Source organism: Gymnogyps californianus, chromosome 2, assembly GCF_018139145.2.
Source record: "Gymnogyps californianus isolate 813 chromosome 2, ASM1813914v2, whole genome shotgun sequence".
In the NCBI taxonomy this organism is placed as follows: Eukaryota; Metazoa; Chordata; class Aves; order Accipitriformes; family Cathartidae; genus Gymnogyps; species Gymnogyps californianus.
In genome coordinates this window covers 47,137,000-47,159,755 of record NC_059472.1, presented here as the reverse complement: position 1 = coordinate 47,159,755, position 22,756 = coordinate 47,137,000, and the positions used below count along the sequence as shown (strand labels likewise).

The 22,756-nt window shown below is 39.5% G+C and overlaps 1 protein-coding gene across 1 annotated transcript in view; it reads left to right on the top strand.

The window, feature by feature from the left end:
• The window catches only part of ASXL3 (ASXL transcriptional regulator 3), a 130,361-nt gene that overhangs the window by 35,480 nt on the left and 72,125 nt on the right, over positions 1–22,756 (top strand). Inside the window, exon 3 of the mRNA XM_050915748.1 lies at positions 22,079–22,187. Within this exon, the coding sequence (XP_050771705.1) occupies positions 22,079–22,187 (109 nt within the window). The remainder of the gene's footprint in view (positions 1–22,078; positions 22,188–22,756) is intronic.

Here is a 22,756-nt window from a genome sequence, read left to right as displayed (position 1 = left end):
CAAAATGGTGTAATCTTTTTTAATGCTATTTCTAGTATTCCACAGCAACTGGGGAAAAAAAAAAAAGAGCCTAAACTGAACACTACAACACAGGCAATTCATTACAGATTTTCCGCTTAGTATTCAGTAAATTGTCAAGCCCTTATTTTCATCATTAGCATATTTTTCACAGAGCAGAAGCATAGCCATTTCTGGCAGACTGAATTAAATGTGTTTTACTTGAATGTGAAAGAAGAAAACATTGTCAGGCTTTCTAAGAAAGCGTCATTTTCTAGTAATAATTTATTTTCTGGAACAGTTTGCTGTGGATGTCTTTATGTTTCTATAAAGATATGGGTATATATTTCAATCTATCTGTAATTAAACCATTTCTTAACTGAAGGGGAAAAAAATATGGAAATAATTCTTTTATCTTTTTTTTTTTCCCCTTCATATTGCATGAGCTGAAAAATTTACTAGTTCTCTTATAGTCATGCACTGGCATATTTAATTTAAAATTTTGAAGTATGTTTTTAGAGAATCAAGACAAAAAAACCCTCAGAATTCCACTGTCCAAGGACTATGAAAAAGATCAGGTATAACTGTTCAGAAAATTTCTTACATATGTGCATTTCTTTTCTATCTAAGGCTAGCTGATAGCAATTCCATTTTATTTCTTTTGAGTCTCATAGGCAGTCATCTTAATTACTGTGAAATTAAATTACATGCACGCTCTTCATTTCAAAACAGCATTTAAAAAGTGCCTAAACATCTTTTGCTTGCTTACGTACTGTGATGTGAAGGAAAAATATATTTTATGCAAGGTCTGATTTTCTTTCAGTGGTATAGAAAGCTCCCATCTTCTGCTTGTAATCCCAATGAACTCTGCATTTGTCAGTGAGGCTGTTTTATGATGGCTGTATGCTAGAGCCAGTAATCGTGTGGCTGGCAAATATTTACAGTATCAACAGAGAAATGAGAACCAAAACATATATATTAAATTAAAGTATAAATAAAAGAACTTAAATACTGTATGTATAAACAGTGTTTCCGTGCTTGAGCGTGTAAATACACCTACAGACACAAATTCACCTTTGTACACGTACACATGCACTTATGCATATAAAGTTGTAAATCACAAAATTATACTCAAATACATCCTTTGCTCAGTTATTCCAATAGCAAAGACTATGGGAAAGAGGTCAAAAGATTCCTAAGAACTGTTCTGCTGTTTGCCCTCAATAGCTAAAAGAGAGGACAAATAGATTTCCGCCCCCCCCCCCCCCCCCTTTTGGTTTTCATTTTATTTGTAATGTGAGAAAAGGAAAATGGGATCTAGTAGTTCTTTCACTGGAAGGTGGTACTTACTAAACTAAAACCAAGCAGAAATAGCTCTTTAGCATCTTATAGCATCCATAGCTACTGCTGTATCTTTTATGTGTTTCAATAAGCTTGCTTAAGATAGATTCCTGATAGCAGATAAACATATCAAGATATACCATTCTGTACCTTTTTTCCTAAAAGAGCTTCACTTGCATGCTTTTATATTTCATTTACAAATAAAATACAAGTGTGGGATCTAGACTATTATTATTTTCTCTTGCAAACGGCCCCCATTACTTGTTATTGCTTCCTTTCTTTTTCTTATGTTACCAATACACCTGGAGTTTTTGTTTTATAGACTGCTAAATACTTTAGGTAGCCATTATCAAATATGGAATTATTGTGTCAAAAATAACGTGTCCCCTACAATCATCACAAAGGAAAAAAACTGTGACCTATAAAGGACAACAAGGAACTTTTTGAGAAGAAATCTTTAAGAATATGTGACAAGCAAGAAGTTGTTCTTTTGGTTTTGGTTTGGTTGTTTTTTTGTTGTTTTTTTTTTTTAAAGACTACTTGCTTTCAGTCAGGGAATCTTTTCTTGGCCAGTGAAAATTAGGCAGTTTCAAACTGTATGTGTACTCTTAACTGTCTGTCCCCTTCATCCAAAACCAACACCACTAAACCCAATCCAACCGTTAACCTTTCTCTGTTTGTAGTAGTAGCTTAAGGATATTGATCTAAACAATTGCATCAAAATATCATTCAGTCAGATGATGTACTGAACTGTATAAACTAAAGTAGTAGTGATACAAGATTATTTGTGCCCAGGCTTACAGTCCAGGAATTCATGACGTGATTAATACTGTCAATTAATTTAATAATGTATTTACCATTTAATTTTTTATTAAAAATATTTAGACACAGTGATCGGGATGACTAACAGAAAACAACTTCTGGTTAAGACTGAATTTTGTTTGTGATGCCACATTATGTTACGTTTCTTTGGCTCGCTCTTTGTATGTGTGTGTGTCTCAGCCCCTACATTCAAAGGGACTTTATTAATGACTTCAGCAGAATCAAGCTTCCTTTCAGATGGAATGATGTGCCTATCAAGAATGGCCAGTCTAAAACTTTTGTTTTAGTTATCAATGCTTTGTTCTTACAAATTACTTGATGGTTACTATTGTTATAATTTTAAAATGTTGTCTGTGACATTTTGAAATTAGATTGACTTCTAGTTGTAAGTTAAATAGAAACTTAAGTCTTTCAGTTCCAGACTTAATGACCTGTTGTAAGTCAAAAAAGAATAAGGAGATCTAGTAATAGTATGAATTGCAACAGCTGGATTAAGTTAAAACACAAAAATGAAAGTATCTGCTTGGTCCTTTGAGGAAAGGAAAGAACCTTTTGCTGTGCTGTTTTGTCAAGTTAAACTCCCTTATATACAAGTATAACTTAAACATTTCACATCCACCCAAATATTTTAATTTGACCCAATACAATAAATCATAAGTTGCGATATTTTTAAAGGTACAGGATGTACTGTGATTGCCTGTTCTGTATTTATTTTCAGGCTTTCCTTACAGGTAAGAGCTCTTAACAAAAATATTTTAAGGACATAATTGACACTTATTAGTCAGCAAAGTTGTAGTAGTTACATTTATTTTAATGTACCGTGTGAAAGTATCATCTTGCTTACAGAAGTATTTTTGTAGGAATAAATATTACTAGAAACCAGTAATTTACTTTTGGATCTAATCTTTATTTATTTGTGATTACTTCCAGCTTCCTTGTTCTTTATATCAGTTTGATTTTTCTGTCGGTATTGTTGGTTGAGTAAAACATTCTCAAGTGCTGAATTACTCTTCAAATACAAGAATATTGAGAAAAATCTTTTGTAAGGGAAGGAATGTTTCTTTTCGTTCATTCGTTCTTTCATAGGATACAATAGATTTTAGAATTTTAATTTTTTTTTGTCAATTGAGTGTGAACTGAAGATGTAGAAATAGATCGTTCTCATATGTTCTAACTTCCTTTTTCTCTTTTTGGGTTGCATACCATGTTTTGGATGCTAAAGATAAACATAACACTTTTACATAATTATCCCAGAATTCGACATTTAGCTTCAAAATTCTAAATTCCTTCAGTTAGAAGTCATGCCCTAGTTGAAAATGGGGGGGAAGAAACAAACAAACAAAAAAGCTATGGAGATTTCCCTGAATTTTTGTGAGTGAGAAGGCATAAGATATGATACACTTCCTTTGTTTTGCATAGAAATGAACAAAAATAAAATGAAATTTAGTGATTTCAGGTTTTCTTGTTTCATAAAAAGGTTTATTATTATTTTATACTTCTGCTTTAAAAGAAGTATGATTCTTTTATCAGAATAGGATATTATAGGATGGAGAGAGAGGCAAGGGCAAAAGAGAAAGAGAGAGAAGTGAAAGAGAGGAGAGCGAGAAAGAGAAGAACGAGAAAGGGAGGAGAGGCAGAGAGAAGAAGAGATAGGGAGAGAAGACAAGATGGCGAAGTAGAAAGAGATAGGAGAGAGGAAAGGGAAATGAAAGAAAAGAAGAAAAGAGAGAAAGAAAAGGAAAAAAGAAAAAGAAAAGAAGAGGTATACATAACAAGGTGCTGGCAGCAGGCAGCTGCAGGGGCGGCCTCTGTGAGGAGAGGCCGGGTCTGCCCTGTGCTGGACACAGCTGGTTCCAGCCGGCTCCAATGGACCCACTGCAGGGCTCAGCTGAGCCCAGCAGCCAAGATAATGGTGCCTCTGGTAACATATTTAAGAAAGGGCAAAACTAGCGCTCAGGCAGAAGAGGAGGGTAAAAAAAGAGAGTGTGAAACAGTAGTGTGAACACCAAGGTCAAAGAAGAAGGAGGGGAGGAGGTGCTCCAGGTGCCAGAGCGGAGATTCCTCTGCAGCCCGTGGAGGACCATGCCGGAGCAGATACCCACACTGCAGCCTGTGGAGGACCCCATGCTGGAACATTTGGATATTTCCTGAGGAGCTGTTGCCAGTGGAGAGCCCAGGCTGGAGCAGGCTCCTGGCAGGAACTGCAGCCCATAGAGAGCCGACACTGGAGCACACAAAAAGTGTGAGGAGGAAGCAGCGGCAGAGGGGAGCTGTTATGGACTGATTGTAACCCCCCCATCCATCAGTGCCACTCAGTGAGGGAGAGGTAGAGGAATTGGGAGCGAAGGAGGAAAGTTGAGCCTGGAAGCAGGGAGCTGTTGTTTTAATTTTTTTATCTTTGTTTCTCTCTACCCAAATCTATTTTAATTTGCAATAAATTAATTTTCCTCAAGTTGAGTCTGTTTTGCCTCTTACAGTAACTGGTAAGCAATCTCCCTGTCTTTATCTCAACCCATGAGCTTTTTTGTCCCCTTTTCTCCCTGTTTCCTGTTGAGGAGGGGGAGTGAGTGGCTGGGTGGGCATTTGGCTGCTGGCCAAGGCAAACCCACCGCAAGAGGAAAGAAAGAGAAAGCAAAGGAGAGAAAGAGAGAGAGGAAGAAAAGAGGTGAGAAAGAAAAGAAAGATAAAAGAGAAGAAAAAAGAGAGAAGGAAAGAGGAAAGGAAGGAGAAGGAAAATAAAAGAGAGAAGGAGAGAGAAAAAAAGAGAGAAAAGGGAGAAAAGAGGAAAGAATGAAAAAACAAGAGAGGAAAGACAAAAGAAAGCAGAAAGAAGAGAAAATAAATACAAGGAAAGAAAAGAGAGAAGACAACGAAAAGTAAGAGAAAAAAGCAGAAAGGAAAGAACAGAGATCATGAGAGAAGGGAGAGGAGAAAGAGAGGAGAACAGAGGGAGGGAGATAAGATAAAAAGGAAAGAAGAGAGAAAAAGAGGAAAGAAAAAGAGAAATGAAAGGCAGTAGAGTGAAAAGGGGAGAAAAAAAAGGAGAGGAAGAAAAGAAAAAAGAAAAGGGGAAGAGAGAGAAGGAAAAGAAAGAGAAAGGAAAGAACAGAAGAAAAGGAGACAGAAAGGAAAATGAGAGAAAAGAATGAATAAAAAGGAAAAAAGTCCAAACAAGTCCACTGTGGTTGAGGAACTGTAACTGAATGCTGTTAGCAGTGAAGTTAAAATTTTTAACTGGCTGGGAGAGCTTGTATGTGGTACTGGTATGTGGTAACCAAGACCCTGGAAATTACTTTCCATCAAGTAAAAACTGTAAAATCCTTCTATTAAAATAACTCAGCTTTGGTGGTTTCAGCATTGCCATTCGATGAATAGATACATTCTTTCCAGGTAAAAATTTCCATAGAAATTGTAATAAGCGTTAAAAACTTTGTTACAGATTTGGAAAATTGATTACTTAGGCAGATGGATGGTGTGGCTGAAATGGCACAATGTAACAAACTGTGGCAGGCCAGCATGTTGGCATGTGTCAATTTTTAAGAATGGGCAAAGGTAATTAAACAATTTAATTAGGATAACTCAAACTTAATAAGATTTTTGCTAGTGAGAGTAAAGAAAGAAAAATAAATCACTTAAGTTCAGTATAGCAATTTGCTTTAATGCTGTCCTTTCTATCAGGGAGAAATACCATTTAATAAAGTAATCTCATATTACAATCTGATAGCTCAACATTGAGTAACATATTCAAGATTTAAAGATTTCTGAAGTGAAAAAAGAAATCCATAATTCTCATAAAATAGAAACAATAGTTTTAAACTGCACAGTAGTTAGTGAACTTTGCTCAGCAATACTTGTTGATTATTGCCTTTAAATGGTTAAATATTGCCACAGTTTAAGCCTTTTCTCTAAAATATGCTTACCTTTAAAAATTTAATTCTGATAGTTCTTAACAGCATATTGTGTTTTGCCTCTTGTGTTTTCATTATTGGGGGAAGGTGGAAGGACATGTCTGTATGTAAGCACCTATTCTAATTTTGTAAATTTAGTTGCAGTTGGTCTTAGTGGCAACGACTGGAAAACTGCATTGAAATCATGTGAGAGAGCAGGGACATGACATTAGGCTCGAGTGGGAGAATGTGTGGGGGGGGTGGGGTTCCTTCAAGCTTGCAAATTCTGCTTTCCCTCAGCAGGGTGGTACCTCTGCCTCTCCCCTCCTCTGCGTCTTCTTGTGCCAGATGTAGCAACCCAAGGGGTTACAGCTCAGGCGAGCCAGCTGCATCTGGCACGTAGGTTCGGGAGGGGCTGGAGGGAGCATGTTGCGTTACTGACAAAAGGTGAAATACAGGCCTTGCTTTGAGTCTGAAACGGGAACCAGTGGTGTCAGTCTGAGGCCATCCTTCTCCGGTTACTGTAAATAAGATAGAATAATCCCCCTCTCTCCAAGCTGCTTTTCCTGTTCTGGGCTGCCCACCTCCCTGGGTGCTGGCGCAAGCATTCACATGGCTGTTTGGGGAAATAATCAAGATTTAAAGAAGAAAAAAAAGGGCGGGGGGAGCGCGAGGAGAACATGTCATGGACGCAGGAACGTATGGTCTGCCTTAGAGGGAAGCCACTCAAGCTGCTGCTTTGAGTGGCAGAGCTGGCTGAAAGTGACATAAGCCCGGTATTAATCTTGGTGCAAACCTCATTGGTGAAAGCAGAAACTACTCCATTGCCTTACATACAGGTACACAGATGCACTATCACTGGCATAACTGCAGAGTGGTGTCTTGTCACTGACACAGCTGCGGTAACAAAAGCCCGTGCTGTGGATGATAAGAAAGGCTGGAGATTCTTCTAGTCAATCAGGGGAGGAGTGTGGCTGGAAGCTGTGACTGCATCAGGATTACGTTCCTGGTATAAGATGATAAAGTAGGAGTCCTACTCAGCCTTCTGAACTAGACCTGGCCCACAGTGGTTTTCTGGCAACACTTTGTTCTGCCTTCTTTTCCCTTTTTCACTGTGTAACAGTTAATGAAGCCACTGTCAGGTGCTGCATGGGCTTCCTCTGTGAGTGGTGCAGCAGCTCAGAAATCCTGTTGTTCTTTTGCAGTATATTTTGTCACTCTGTTGCAGATCTCCAGCAGAGGCAGCTAATCAGAGGCCTAGCAGTTGCAGTGGTTTCTAGGCTTCTTCAGGAAGCTTCAGGGAAAATCTTCTGGGAGCTCCTGCTTTTGGGAACTTTGGTGTCTTGCTGCTGCAGGTCAGGGCCAGCCTATGGAGGCATTTGCCTCTGTCGGCTCTTACAGACAGTTTTTGTTGGCTACTTGCTGGTTGTGGACTACCTATGTATTTTGTCTTTAGCTGACTGTTGATCAAGCAGTGTCAAGCACCTGTTTGATGAATGCTTGAGGAGTAGCTGTATAACTGGTGGGCAAGAGTGCAGCTCCCAGAGCCCAGGAAACAGAGGGAGCTAGGAGACCTAGCAGTTATCACAGCAGTTAGTACAAGAGGGGCACAATGGGGTGCAGAAAATTAGCTCAGAACAATGTGGGACTGCTTAGGACTGTGCAGTGATGGTACTGATGTGCTGTAGGGCATGGTCACCAGCAGCTGTTCTTGGCACATCAGAGGCCTTGGCCCAGAGAGAACTCCAGGTCTTGGGCTGCATTCCCAGGTCTAGGACTCGCACTGGGGCGGGCTGTTGCCTCAACCATGGGAAGTGCACTCTGGTCAAGGTGCTGAGTTGCCAGGTGAAGGAGCTCTGAGAGGAGATGAGTAGACTGTGCAGCATGAGAGGGGACAAACAGGAGATCAACAGGTTCTTTGCAGAGGCAAGAACCCAGGCTCTGTGATGTGAAGTAGAGGCAGCTAGAGATTATATTCAAACGAGCTGTGGATAGAGACTCCTAAGATTGGGAAATTGGAAATTTATGACTTCTGGCAATAGAAGGAAGATTCTCTGCCTGCAGAAAAGTATCAGTGTAGTGCCCTGGAAGGAGGTGAGCAAGATTGTCAGGGGAGACATCAGAGCCAGCTGAGGCTCAGCCAAATGTGTACATGAAGAAGAAAAGGAGGATGACAGTTATTTGGGACCATACCCTGTCAGAGACAGAGGCACCCATCTGCCAACCTGGTGTACTTGCTATAGCTGGAGGTTTACTTCTTGTTGGGTACTTGAATCACAGATGTTGCAGATGGACATATCTGAGGCTTGTCCAGCCATCAAACTTCACCCCTTGCTGTTCCTCCATGTGGCCACCATGATACTACTGGGGTGAGCCCAAGTATATAAAAAATGACTGCAGAGCCCTGGGGGTAAGGGTGAAGAGCAGAGATGCCCAAGTGGTGTTTTCCTCAGTCCTGCCAGTGAGGTGGAAATGCTCAGGTGGCAGAGGGCACATCCCTCAAGTCAAAGTGTAGCTGCACAGCTGGTGTCACAGGCAAAGCCACAGTACCCTCTTTGAGGAATAAGGACTGCTGAGCCGGGACAGGATACATGAGATGGAATGTGGCAAGGGCATCTTTGCTGACAGTCTCAGTAACCTTTTCTGGAGGACTTTGAAGTAGCTACTTAATGGGAGGGTTGTTGCAATTTGAAGAGAAGTGAAGGCATGGGGAACGTTGAGGAAGTGTCTGGGGAACAACATGATTGGAGAAACCCTGCACTTATGCAGGCAGTAAGACTGGGGTGTCCATTTCAAGTGTCTGTACATAAATGTCCAGAGCGTGGGAAACAAGCAGGAGGAATTGCAAGTCTGTGCATGCTTGCAGAGCTCCTTAGGGTTACAAAGACATGGTGGGATAGTTCACACAATGGAGTGCTGCCATGGATAGATGGATGGATACAGGCTGGCAAAGAGGGGCAGCGCATGCAAAGGAGGGGTGGGAGTGCACAGTGCTTTGCCTTAGAATGGGTACGGAGGCTCTTGAGCACTTAAGAGAGAGATCAGAGGGCAGAACAACATGAGTAATGTTCTGGTAGGCATCTGGGCAAGAAGTAGATGAGGCCTTTAAGTAACTACTGGGGCCCTTGCAATTATTGCAGGCCATAGTAGCTGTGGGGAACGCAAGCAAGCCAGGACATTCCTGAAAGCCAATTTCTTAATGCAGGTGATTGTTGAACCAACTAGGGGACATGCTGTCCTGGACTTGTTACACATGAACAAGGAAGAACTGATTGAAGATGTGAACGTTGATGACTGCCTTGGCCATGGTTGATTATCAGACTATGGGCAAAAGGGCCCAGGAAAGCTGTTTTATCTTCCTTGGTGAATGAGAGTGGCCCATTCCAATGCGCAGAAAGTCAGGCAAGTGTGGCAGAAAGCCAATATGAATGAGCAAGGGCAAATCGTGCCTGACCAGCCTCTTCTCCTTCTATGATCAGATGACTGGTTCACTGCATGAGAGAAGAGCAGTGAATGTTGTTTACACTGACTTTAGCAAGACCTTTGGCATCATTTCCCATAGTATCTTCACAGTCAAATTGGTGAGATAGGAACTCAATAAGTGGACAGCAAGGTGGATGGAAATTTGCCTGGACTGCAGGGCCCAAAGTGTTTTGATTGGAGGTGTTAACTCCAATTGGTGACCAGTTGCTAAGTGGTGTTGCTCAGGCATTGATACTGAGGCTGTTATTGTTGAATATTGCTATTAACCACCTGGACAATGGGACAGAGTGCACATTCAGCAGGTTTGGAGATAATCCTCAACTGGAGGGAGCGGTTGGTACACTGGAAGACTGAGTTGCTGTTCAGAGGGATCAAGACAGCAGAGAATTGTGCTAACAGGAATCTCATGAAATTCAACAAAGGCAAGAGCAGATTCCTTCATCTGGGACATAGTAATCCATGCAGCAGTATAGGTTGGGGGCTAACAGGCTAGAAATCAGCTTCGCAGAAAATGACCTGGGAGTCTTGATGGTTAACAAGCCAGATGTTAGTCCAGCAATGTGCCCTTGCAGCAAAGAAGGCCAAGCCCATATTGGGCTGTGTTAGCAGGAGCGTGGCCAGCAGGTCAAGTGAACTGATCCTTCCCCTCTGTTGAGCACTTGTGACACATCTGGAGTACCGTGTCCAGTTTTGGGCCCCCTAGTACAGAAAGAGATTGATATAACAGAGTGAGTGCAGTGGAGGTTCACCAAGGTTGCTGGAGGCTAGAGCATATGATGTATGAGGTAAAGCTGAGAGAGCTGGGCTTGTTCACACAGGAGAAGAGAAGGCTCAGGGGGATCCCATGGAGTCCACAGCTCACTAATGGGAGGGTGTAGAGAAAATAGAGCCAGGCTTTTCTTGGAGGTTGCACAGTGACAGCATGAGAAGCAAAGAATGAGAGGCAACAGACACAAATTGGAACATGGAAAATTCTGATTTGATACTAAGAAAAATATTTTCCCAGTGAGAGCAGTTAAGCGCGGGAGGAGGTTGTCCAGAGACGCCATGAAGCCTCCATTCTTGGAGATTGCACAAAACTTGACTGGGCAAGGCTCAGATCCAAGTGGCCCTGCTTTGAGCAGGAGGTTGGACTAGATGACTTCTGGAAGTTCCTTCCAATGTAAATTAGGCTACGATTATAAGAGTGTGTGAACCTTGGTGGAGCTGAATGTTTGTAAAAATAGCTGTAACTTTTTTGGGGTGGGGTGGGGTGTATTTTTTATTTTGCATTATCTCAATAACACACACAAGATATTCTTAAAGCGCTACAGAGAAAGTTGTGGAGACTGGCCAATTAAAAAGCCAAATTAAACAAGAGAGCTTGGGATAGCTTCATAGAGGTCCCTTGTGTAGGATGATTAAATTTTAGAGGCCAAAAGGCATTCAGTGATGACCGACTATGTCTTGTTCAGCATAGTCACTTTACTTTCCACCTTAATTTTTTTTTGAGGAGTAAGCGTCACCCGACTTGAAGCCAAGAATATTTGGAAGGGTGGGGTGGTTTTTTTCATTTTATACATTGCACATTTTGTGGCACTGTTTTTCTTGGGTTTAGTACATTTTTGATTGTAGCACAGTCATTACTTCATTTTTCTAAACATATGTGTTTAAAACCCACAAGGGCCTGTGAAATCTGATACTAAAATAAGACATCATATATATCAAAACCATGGTTTCTTTAAGAAAGCCATTTTTTAACCTCTACTCCAGAGTTCCTTTCATGTGGCAGGAATTCGTTTTTTTCCTTTCTTTATAATTTTGTCCTTCATGGTGATCATTGGTATTAGAGTAGAAAATGAAAAATGTACTACTGCTTTTTAATGAAATCAGTCAAAACTATTAAAAGGAAATATTTTATTAAAAGAGAAAAGAAAAAACTTACATTCTTGAATAGGAAGTAGCTGTCAGAGAGAACTGTATTATTTGGCCAGTATAAGAATTTGTTACACAAAGAAATCAAATATTTTCTTTCAAGTGATGTTGAATGAGGAGGGTGTTCTCAGTCCAGAGGACACCTTAGCTGTCGTGACCATCTCTAACGCACGCTGATTTCTTGTTCTTTTGGGATAATTTTCTTTCTGAAACATTTTTCTTTTAGGATGATTTCAAAAGGTTCTCTTTAATCTTTGCCTGTGTCTTTCAAAAACACATTCAAAATGCCTTTATTTTTTGTTAGCATTGCTTTTTTCTTGTATTATTTGTACTACATCTAATGAAATGGTAAGGTTTCAAAGTACAGAGATGCATTTACTATATATCCTTTCTTTGAGATTTTTCTTCAGAGAGAATAAAAACCTGGGGTTTTCCCAGGTGTTAGGGAACACAGAAAAGTGTAAACATTCTCTATAAAACTTGTGTTCTCATTTCCTTTCTGGTCGAGGAATGCTTGTTGCCATATGTGAATATCATTTAAAGAGGCGTCATGGTGTTTCAAGCATACTTTTCAGAACATTCAAGATATTCAGGGAGACCTACTCAGAGGCATGGCTGACAAAGGGCAAGGGTAATCAGCAAAAATAATAGGTAGGGATGTTTAAATTTCAGGAAAGCATGTTTGTATCTTTCTGTTTGCAGTGTATAATGTTGCATTGGTACGATACGTTTGTGTGCTTTTTATTTTTTCTTCTCAAATTTACCTGCTATACTGCCAGCATCTTGTTTTCAAATACATTGTAAACCTAGAGTAAATTTGTATCTCCATAGGAAATTTTTCCTTCAAAAACATTTTTTTTGAAGAAAAAATATTTTCAGGGGAAAATCCATGGCAATAACTCTGTAAAATTCTATTCAGGAACACTTTTAAATTTTACACAGGTTCTGGAACGTTTGTATGTAAAGGCTTTCTTGTGAGAGAAAATACTTTAAAAAAAAACAAAAAAGAAAAAGCCTCACTGGCTTAAGGAGTACTGAGATTTGCGATGAACTTTTGTTCCTGGGGCTTTTCATTCTATTGTTTTAGACAAGTCGTAATAAAGCTCTGGTTTCACTACAGATGAACGCCATTGGGTTTTTTTTCTGGAACTTTACTGTGGCTATTGTCACCAGGTTTGACACCATCAGAAGTTTTCCCAGGCTGCCAGCGCCAGGAGATACAATACACTTTGCTCTAGATATCAAAAAGATGCATTATCAGTGTTGTAGGGTACCAGAACTTCATATACCCTGGCCTCAGACCACAGAGTGCTCTAAAGGTAAGGGTGGAAATGCTGAACTTGATTGAAATGTCTGTCAAAGGCCATTGTGCAGAGCAGAGGGCAGATCTGATGTGTTTTCAGTAGTCTTCACCTCTGAGGAAAAAAAGAAAGATCAGATATACCATAGGGCTGCAATGCAGCTAAGAGGTGAAAAAAAACCTAAGTCTTATGCCATCATTTGCAAAAGTGAGCCAAACTCTTAGCTGCTGAGAGGAAATTAGAATAAAAATTTATGGGTAGTCATGCATGAGAGCTTTGCTTTACCAGGAAACCTAAGTATCATCTTAGATGGTGTGGTCAGTTAGTCGCTTGTGACTGACTATGGATGAATGCAACCAGTCTGGCAAACTTGAACAAAGAAACAAAACAACCTTCTCTTACCAGCATCCCCTGCCTTTTTGTCATGTTCGCCTTCAGCTAGCAGTTTCAGTCACTTGTCCACCTTGGTTTTTACATGATGACATATGGCTAGAGGTTTATTACATTTGTGCTTTATTGTGTGTGCTAATGTCATGTAATCACTGCACACAATGGCTGTACGTAGATGTACAAAAGGCCCAGAGGGAGATTGGTTCATGCAGGCGGATCCTAGAAGTGGTAGAAATAGGTCTTAAGGGTAGTGGCATAATCTCCAACATTTGTTTATTATGTATATCCTTTCACAGAAGACTTGAATAATCTTTGTCTGTCCTCTGGGTGGCTGCTTGCCACTCTTCCAAGGAGAGACAGTGTTGTTTAATGCTTCAGAGGCAGTCTGATAAGAGATAGAGGACACGTGTTAATTCTGTGAAAGCAGCTTCACTTCTGACTCCTTCCCTGATTCCAGGTTTGGTGAATTCAAAATGTAAAACCAGACTAGGTGAGTTTGTAAATAAGATTTCCTGCTAAGGAATGCAAAAAATACCCTTTCATGATACCTCGCTTGAATTTAGTATCCATTTCTCTCCAGTATTGCTCCAGATTATTTCACATTTGAAGGACAATGAAAAGATTCATTTTCTTGGTGATATATCAGACACTTTAGTCAACTGTGATTCCAGCTGCTTGTAGCTCCCTCACAAGCTACAAAAGGCAAGGTTCAAGTTCATTGCTACGTTGTTCTGCTTTAGATATTTGGGATTCACTACTTTGGTTGACTTCAGTGAAAGTGGATAGGTAAGATCTGCTAGCTCCTGAGACAGATGCAAGGGATCTGTGATGGATGTGTTACGTTTTGTCATGTCTGTACTGGTCCTTGTTTTTTCCATCATACTGATAATAGTCTTGCCTCTATCTTCATCTGGTTTAGGGAAACAAGAAATCTATATGAGGGTTGAGTATGAAGCGATGTCAGTGGAATATATAATGGATCTTTTTGCCTATCATCTTCTGGGGTTTGTTTGCAGTCTGTGAGACTATGGTCAAATCAGCTGTACTAGTCTGTCTTGTTGCCTGATAGCTGTGAGCTTTCTGGCTTACTTGCTCTGCTCAAGAATAGTAGCCGTATTTGTGATAATTCAAAGGCTGAAAGTCAGGTGCCATGTGTGAAGCATAAGTAGGACCAGAGATTTAAAAATTTTCTTTAGGGTGTTGCCCACATGAGAACAAAACTGATGTTAATTATGGCTAATGTGGATAAAATTGATTAAAAATAAACTTTAAAAATGTATATATTTCTTTTAAGAAATTTCTTCTAATCCTTTAAAATAAATTTAAAGATCCAATTGGGACAGCTTATATTAGGAATAAACCTTAAGTATAGTTTATTCAAACTGTATAAATAGTACCTGTATGCACTTCAATTCCTATAAAACTTTAGCAAACAACTGTTTAAGGCTTAAGACTTTATTTATTATGACTTTATTTATTAAGTGGTTAAGACTTCAGAACATAAATAGTTTGGACAGTCACACCAACCCTAGGTATCAAGAGTACTTTCTGTAGTTCTCATTAGTAGTCCCTTTAAAATTAAGAAGCCAATTGGAAGTTCAAAAAGTAAAATGCTTTTTCCTTGTTCCATTTTATGACTAAAAACTTTGTGTGAGAGGCTGAGATCTACCAGCTCTACAGTTTCACTAGTCTTTGTAGAAAAATAGTAGATGATTCCCTAGCTACCTACTACGCACATACTAAAAGATACTGTTTTTTATTGTTTAATAAATTGTTGGATATGTAATATCTTGAAAAGTCTCCCTTTTTTCCTTTTATATCCAACACATCTAGTGTATTTTCATTCAGCATTTAAAAGCCAATCTTTTAATCAAATTCCAGTTTCTTTCCAAAAATGACTTAACAGAAATAAGTACACCTGTAATGATTTAGTAAATAAGATGTCATTGCTATTTTAACATCAGAAAATATGACTTAGATTAACTTTTGTAAATTAAGTTAGATAATTACTGAATGCATTTATAGTCTCCCAATTAGAAAAAGTATTATTACATTAAAGCTTTATTTATTTGCTGATTGGGGTTTTTTACTCATCTCAAGCAATGAACGAATTAACTTTGCAATAGGAAAATAAATGGAAAAAATTCAAAAGCAAGATTTAAATTGATTGTTCAAATCCAGTTTTCTGTTTGATAATTTAAATTGGTTTAGTTTGGTTTAACGTGTTTAGTCCATGATTTTGCTGTCTATTGAAAGAAGGATGACTCTGAATGAAATTTTACCTGGAACATGTAGTCTGTATTTAACACTGGATGAGAAAGCAAATATCCTGCTTGCTGTCTTCCTGTGTGTATTGGGTTTGCATGGCAAGGTTTTGGTAGCGGCGTGAGGGGCTACAGGGGTGGCTTCTGTGAGAAGCTGCTAGAAGCTTCCCCTATGTCCGATAGAGCCGATGCCAGCCGGCTCCAAGACGGACCCGCTGCTGGCCAAGGCCGAGCCCATCAGTGATGGTGGTAGCGCCTCTGGGATAACATATTTAAGAAGGGGGGGGAAAAACTACTGTGGAACAACAGCGGGAGAGAAGAGTGAGAATATGTGAGAGCAACAACTCTGCAGACACCAAGGTCAGTGAAGAAGGAGGGGGAGGAGGTGCTCCAGGTGCCGGAGCAGAGATTCCCCTGCAGCCCGTGGGGAAGACCATGGTGAGGCAGGCTGTCCCCCTGCAGCCCATGGAGGTCCACGGTGGAGCAGATATCCACCTGCAGCCCATGGAGGACCCCACATGGAGCAGGTGGATGCCCAAAGGAGGCTGTGACCCCGTGGGAAGCCCGTGCTGGAGCAGGCTCCTGGCAGGACCTGTGGAGCCGTGGAGAGAGGAGCCCATGGTGGAGCAGGTTTGCTGGCAGGACTTGTGACCCCATGGGGGACCCACGCTGGAGCAGTCTGTTCCTGAAGGACTGCAGCCTGTGGGAAGGACTCATGTTGGAGCAGTTCATGGAGGACTGTCTCCTGTGGGAGGGACCCTACGCTGGAGCAGGGGAAGAGTGTGAGGAGTCCTCCCCCTGAGGAGGAAGGAGCAGCAGAAACAGCGTGTGATGAACTGACCCAAACCCCCATTTCCTGTCTCCCTGCGCCACTGGAGGAGGAGGCGGTAGAGAAAATCGGGAGTAAAGTTGAGCCCAGGAAGAAGGGAGGGGTGGGGGGAAGGTGTTTTTAAGGTTTGGTTTTATTTCTCATTATCCTACTCTGATTTGACTAGTAATAAATTAAATTAATTTTTTCCCCAGGTCAAGTCTGTTTTGCCCGTGACAGTAATTGCTGAGTGATCTCTCCCTGTCCTTATCTCAACACACGAGCCTTTTGTTGTATTTTCTCTCCCCTGTGCAGTTGAGGAGGGGGAGTGATAGAGCGGCTTTGGTGGGCACCTGGCGTCCAGCCAGGTCAACCCACCACACTGTGTAGGGGTCTACAAAATAACCAGGGAAGACAGTGGAGACTTCATCATTATGTGATTTGATTTGTTTAGACTAACTTGAAGCTTTTATTGCTGAAAAGTTTGTAGATGGTTGGCAGGAAATTTTGCACTCATCAGCATTGTTTTCAGCCATTTACTCTGTGCTCTCTACTTCCCTCTGTGCCAAGGGAAGGATCCTGTGCCTGTACCATTTGAATACAGTAAAATGTCTGGGGCTTTTTTTGGTCTTCTGTTCACTGGACCTCTTCTGGTTCTTCGTCCCGAGCCCAGGCTGGAAGAAGCTTGCCTCGGCCCCAGTGCTAACAGCTGTTGCAGCACTGCCGGCTCAGTCAAGCATGGCTGTGGGGGGAGAGCGGCTCTAGAGTGGTCAGGGGCAGTTTGCCTGTCTTCTTGATATATAGGACAGCTGTCTTCTTGTCTTGGTATTGCTGCTTAGGTTCCTGCTGTTTTTGTGTGCCACTCCCAAGCTCGGTCACAGCTACAATCTTCTGAGGCAAGTTCGGACATTTTGCTGGCACATGATAGCAAGACCACGGGCACACAGCTCCTTGAAGATTGTGGGAAAGCTACGTCTTTGGCTTCATCACACTGAGCATCCAGTACTGCATGCATTGCTCTATGAAACACTTCAGCAAGCAGTGCACATCTAGTCAATTCTCCAGCATTTCTGGCTGCTGTTGGAAAAAGCATACTTAGGGTATATGGTTAACCTCAGGCTTAAACAAAATTTTGATTTATTAAAGAGATAAAGAATCCTAGGATACAGTGCTGGATGCATGCTCAAGAGATCATTCAATACAAACGCTAACACTGGGACAGGTTCCAGGATATGTACCAGCCAGGACTGGTGTGTATTTGATCTTCTGATGAAGGTCATTTCACAAACTTCCCTGCTCTGTTCTGGTGTTGATTAAAACATCAACAGCTACATTCACACTTTTAGACTATCTGTGAACTTTCTTTTTCTTCCCCCAGTGGCCAAGAAGAACATTTATCTCCATTGACTTCAACAGCCTTTTATGTTTTTCTGAAAAATTACAATTATGCCTTCTTTTACTTTTCTGTTTTCTGGACCACACAAATGTGTTTTCTACAGCCTTCCCTCATAATTTTTATTTTCTTTACCTGTTATCACTCTTGTGTACTCTAAAACTGGTGTAACTTACATGCATTATAAACATATTTTATTCTGTGTAACTTCATATCTGGTCTAGAAATTAGTTCTGAAGCCTTTTGGTTTTACTTTGTTTTCAGCAGTGAGTAAAAATTGTTGCTCCCTTGTGGCTATTTATGGATCTGTATAAAATGAGCAGATGATTTCAAACAAATAAATACCGATCACATTTACGATAGCTAAGTGCTCCTCTTACAGCAGTCATTGTTCATTTTGGGAACACATCAGGAACCCTTGTAAGCTCTGGGAGGGGGCTACGTGGCATGCAGGGGGCTGAGTGGCTGAAATGCTGCCAACTGCAGGACCCGAGGTGCCTTGTCTGCATAGTCTCAGGAAACTTTCACTGTCTGCCACACTGTATTGTCTGGACAGGTTGGCTTTAGTCAATATATTTTCCATATTTAAAACTTTTTTTTTGCCAAGATCATAATTTTTTTCTCTTGGCAAGCAGTCTAGCAAAGACTGTTAGAATTAAAAGTATAACCATAGACGTTTTCAGGGTTTTTCTGACAAAACTGTGTGTTTGAGAAGTTTACAATATAAAAATAAATAGTGTTTTTACTGGTGTTTTTACAGATTTTTGTAGGGTTTTGGGGAGGGTGGCAGGTGAGAAAGTAACTGAAATCTGTACTTTCTCTACATGTTTTTGCAGAGCTTTTTGTGTAGAGACTCTCTAGTCCGGCATTTCGATTTAGGTAACACTGGCTGCATGACCAGTAGAGGGAGCCCAGAATCACAAAATATTGGAGATATTTTTGACTGGGGGAGTTGGGGTGAGAAGCTTGCTTTGGTAATGTACAGGAATTTTGTGATTGTATTTGGAAGGATGCGCTGAATACTACCAACTTACAGTGATTCTGGGAAAGAGCATTTACGAAATGTTGAAATGCCCTATATCTTTTAAATGATCAAATTGTATTAACAACTTTTATATTGAAAGGCTAATCAGTAATTTTTTTCTCTTTCCTATGTTGCTGGTTGTTGTAACTTCATACCACCTTTACAGAAAGTAAGTAGCTTTTCATTCTTTACATCTGTTTGAAAGTGTGCAGGTGTGGGTATACTGCTTGTATAGATGTATAGATGTATATGTATATAAGATAAACATATGAGCAGAAAATGATCAGTCTTAAAGACATACTGCTACAGAGGGTGACTCCCATGTATGAATGGCTTTTAGAATACCACAATAGTTTAAAGCAATCTCACCCAAAAGATGATAAATAGTATGAAAGTTCTGCATGTGAAGGCTGTAAGTGGTAAACATATTCCTCGCGTGTAGACTACGACAACAAAACTTGCAGCATATTGGTTTAAAATACGTTATGGCTCTAAAAATTCACAAATATCAAGTTACAAAGTAGAATATTATTGTATCCAATTTGATTTAAGTTGAACTGATTTGGAGTGTTTCAAGAACTTAGGTCAAACTGTGCCATTTTTGACATTTAAAGATACTCAGCCTTGTATTTGGCAGTCCTTGGCTGCTGTATTAATACATGCCAGCAGCTCTGAGCAGAACGAATATGTCCTCAGGCTGTAGGAGAATTTAGAAGGCATGCAATAAGTAGTATGGATCCCTCAGAAACTGCTCGATGATTCAGACATCAGTCTGCATCATGGGATCTTTGATTACTGGCTTTTCTAACCACAGTCCCATGTGTTGTGATAGCATGTATTGCAAGCGTTTCCAGCATCCCTTGTGGGTAAAATTTGGGAATTTTAATATAGTGTTTTAAGGATGCCTGTGTTGACAGAAGAATAAACAAGTCATTGGTTAACATGGGTGAAAATAGCAGTGATAAAGGACACCATGGAATTTCAGTTTGAGCTGCTAGCTCAAAATAAATCCCACCCCACAGTGTCCAGGTTATTTCATTTGCAGCGTAAGTATGTATGGTTTGTTTTGTGCTCATTATAGACATACCCAAGTCCAATTTTCAAGAAGGGTGGATATGGCCCTTTGGTTGCATGCCAAATTATTTAGGAATTGCAGATATCTGTATGAAACAAGCATAACAGTAGTTTAAGTACTTTTTGGCTCAGTAACTGATACGGATTTCTTTGTAAGTCAGAGAGTAGTTTCTGTTGTCCGCTTGCCAGTTGGCTAGACTTTGAAGATTAAGATATCTGCTGTGAGCACAGTAGTGGTCATGAGATATTGCCAAATCCTCTATTTTGGGTTCATTCATCTTGTATCATTTTAATTGGTTAATGATATCTAAAAATAAATGTGGAGTCCAGAATATCTACATTGGAATAGAAGAAGGATACAAATCGTGCATACATGTACACACAGTTTTGTTTCTTGTTGATATATTGAGTTTGTCTTCCACTGCAGAGTCAGCAAGTTCTTTCTGTCTTGCAGAGAAAGTCTTAATCTGTGATAACGTTTCACTAAAAAGATCCAAGACTGAGAGAATCGAAATTGTTTCACGTTATGTATGTTAACATATGGAAGAAGTTATGCAACTAGAACTGCTCTATTAAACACTTTGTGTCTTTGCTTGTCAAACATTAATACAATAAGGAAAACGTGTAAAGAGAAGTATCCTACTTATTCCAAAACTGTTTTAAGTAGTCGTAAAACTCAATGAAATCTCTTAATGTTTTCTGTGCTACTGCTAGCAGTATCATTATGTTTCTACCATATTTAGTTTCCTATTCTGTTATAGTATTATATCAAAACCAGATGTGGAATTAGTTTTATTTGCAGGGGAAAAAAAGAAACCACAAAAACTTGTCAGAATTTTGATATTGCATGATTATATTTAGAATACTCATAAAACAGATATCTCTTAAATATCTGATGTGTTTATCAACAAGCATTTTTACCTGTACTTTTTGATCTTAGATGTAGTGATGTGATACATTAGGTAACCAATAATAAATAAATTATATTGGACAGGACTTCCTGTCCTGAGGACACTTTATAGTTTAATTTTTACCGGAAAAGCAATTACCACACTATCCATCTTGCCATTAAATTAATATATGTACAGTAAGGATGAATTTTGTTGTAACAGAGCCATGGAAATCAACAGAAAGTATCATCATATGAAAGATGACAATTTCAGTCCAGTTTTATTTATTAAAAAATATCAGTCATGCAATTTTCAACAAAGATTGGATGTTGTGTTACAATATTGCATAATAACGAACAGTAGTTTCTGATGGACTTTTGAAGCCCTGTTCCTGGTTTATAGTTGAGTATATAATTAATCCTGAAATACTTAGCAACACACTTAATTTAATGCACAGGCATTGTTCCACTTAACCAAGTGGAATATATTTATGTGGCTAAAGATAAGCGTGCATGCAGGTTAGGGACCCCAGGGAAGAAGCACAGTTTCAGATTCAGTCCCTGAGTACACCGTGTACATTAGTCAGTAAATGGGGACAAAGATGTGATAGTACATCTATAAATCTTGTACTTTAATTTTTAAGTTAAAATGAAATAAAACAGTTTATAACTACCTTCTTCCCCACCATTTCTTAGATCAACTTTTCAAAATAGTGTAAGTGTAGCTAGGGTAGAAACATTTGCTTTCTTTTTCCAATGTAAACAGGCATATATTACAAAGACGTCTCTGTACAAGTACTCTTTTTTTCTTAATGTGTTGTGTTTCTTTTTAAATAGTCTCTTAACATGCATTCCACAGTGGTATTACAATTACTACCTTGAGTAGGTCAATCTCTTAATCTCTAAAACAACTCTAATTAGAAAAGATAGTGCTTCATAGAAGGTACAAATGTGCTTGTATTTATGTATAGTAATGCATGCTGACCATGTTAAGCCAGAAGAAGGCTTAACTATCTATCACTTTTAATTTTAAATGTGTTCTTCCTGGGCTCTTTATTATTCTTTTGTTGCCTTTCATCCTATGGGATGCAGCTGCCCTTGAACTTGGTACTGTTTTGATCATTCATGTGCAGCAGCCACATTGTCTGTAACATTTTAAAAATGAGGCTTCATGGTGTTATTTACGAAGTAATTTCAAATAAATATTTGGACTTTGGTTCTCTTAGAATGTGGAGCTGGTTGCTGTATGAAGAAAAGCATAATTATAATTCACAGACTTTTTGCCTCAAGCCTAGGGGACAGATGCATATGATTAAGTTTGAAACTGGCCTGTTATTGTAATGTAGATGTTTTCAGGGTTGAGAGAATTTAAAAAAAAAGCGGGGGGGGACGCAAAAAAAAGCCAGGCAAGCAAGAGTTTTAAAAAAATAGACCGAGGGAATAGTTTTACAAGAGGCACTCAATCTTGGACTGCACAATTTTATTTTTCAGTGGAACCTCTCCATTAGCTTGCCTGAATGCAATGCTTCATACTAACACTCGTGTAGGTGATGGAACATTCTTCAAAATCCCTGGGAAGTCGGGACTCTATGCTCTCAAAGTAAGTTTAAATTTTGTATATGGAAAGTACATAGTGCTATTAATCCATTTTATGAATGTCTCAATAGATATAAAGGTAAACAGATTAGATTCTTTGGGGAGGAAATGACCTGATAGTCCTTCTAACTGCTTTCAGATGTCTTTTAAAAGGATTTATAATGAAAGTAAACATTGAATGTTTTATCCTAGAAAGCATATACATGTTTTTGAATTTGGCATATAGTATAAAAAACAAGTAGCTTAGCTAAAATGCTGCTTTTTCAGAGTTGTTCACAGAAAGGCCTTTGTTTTACGAGCAGTGAGCTCAAGAGGATCAGTGACTTTCTCATTAAGTAATTGTATTAACGTTTGATTTTTGACTAGTGCAAAATGATTTGCAAGTCTGATATAAATCAGCTTTTAATTTACAGGTTTCATCATTGCTTTTGAGAAGGAATATAATTATAGTGATAGAATTTTGCCTTTATGCTAGTTCTATTCCTTTTCCTCTTTATTTTTCTTTTTTGGTATGTATATGATGGTTTCTGTGGGTGGAAATTTTTTCTTGCTGTACATGATCAAACTTAGAGG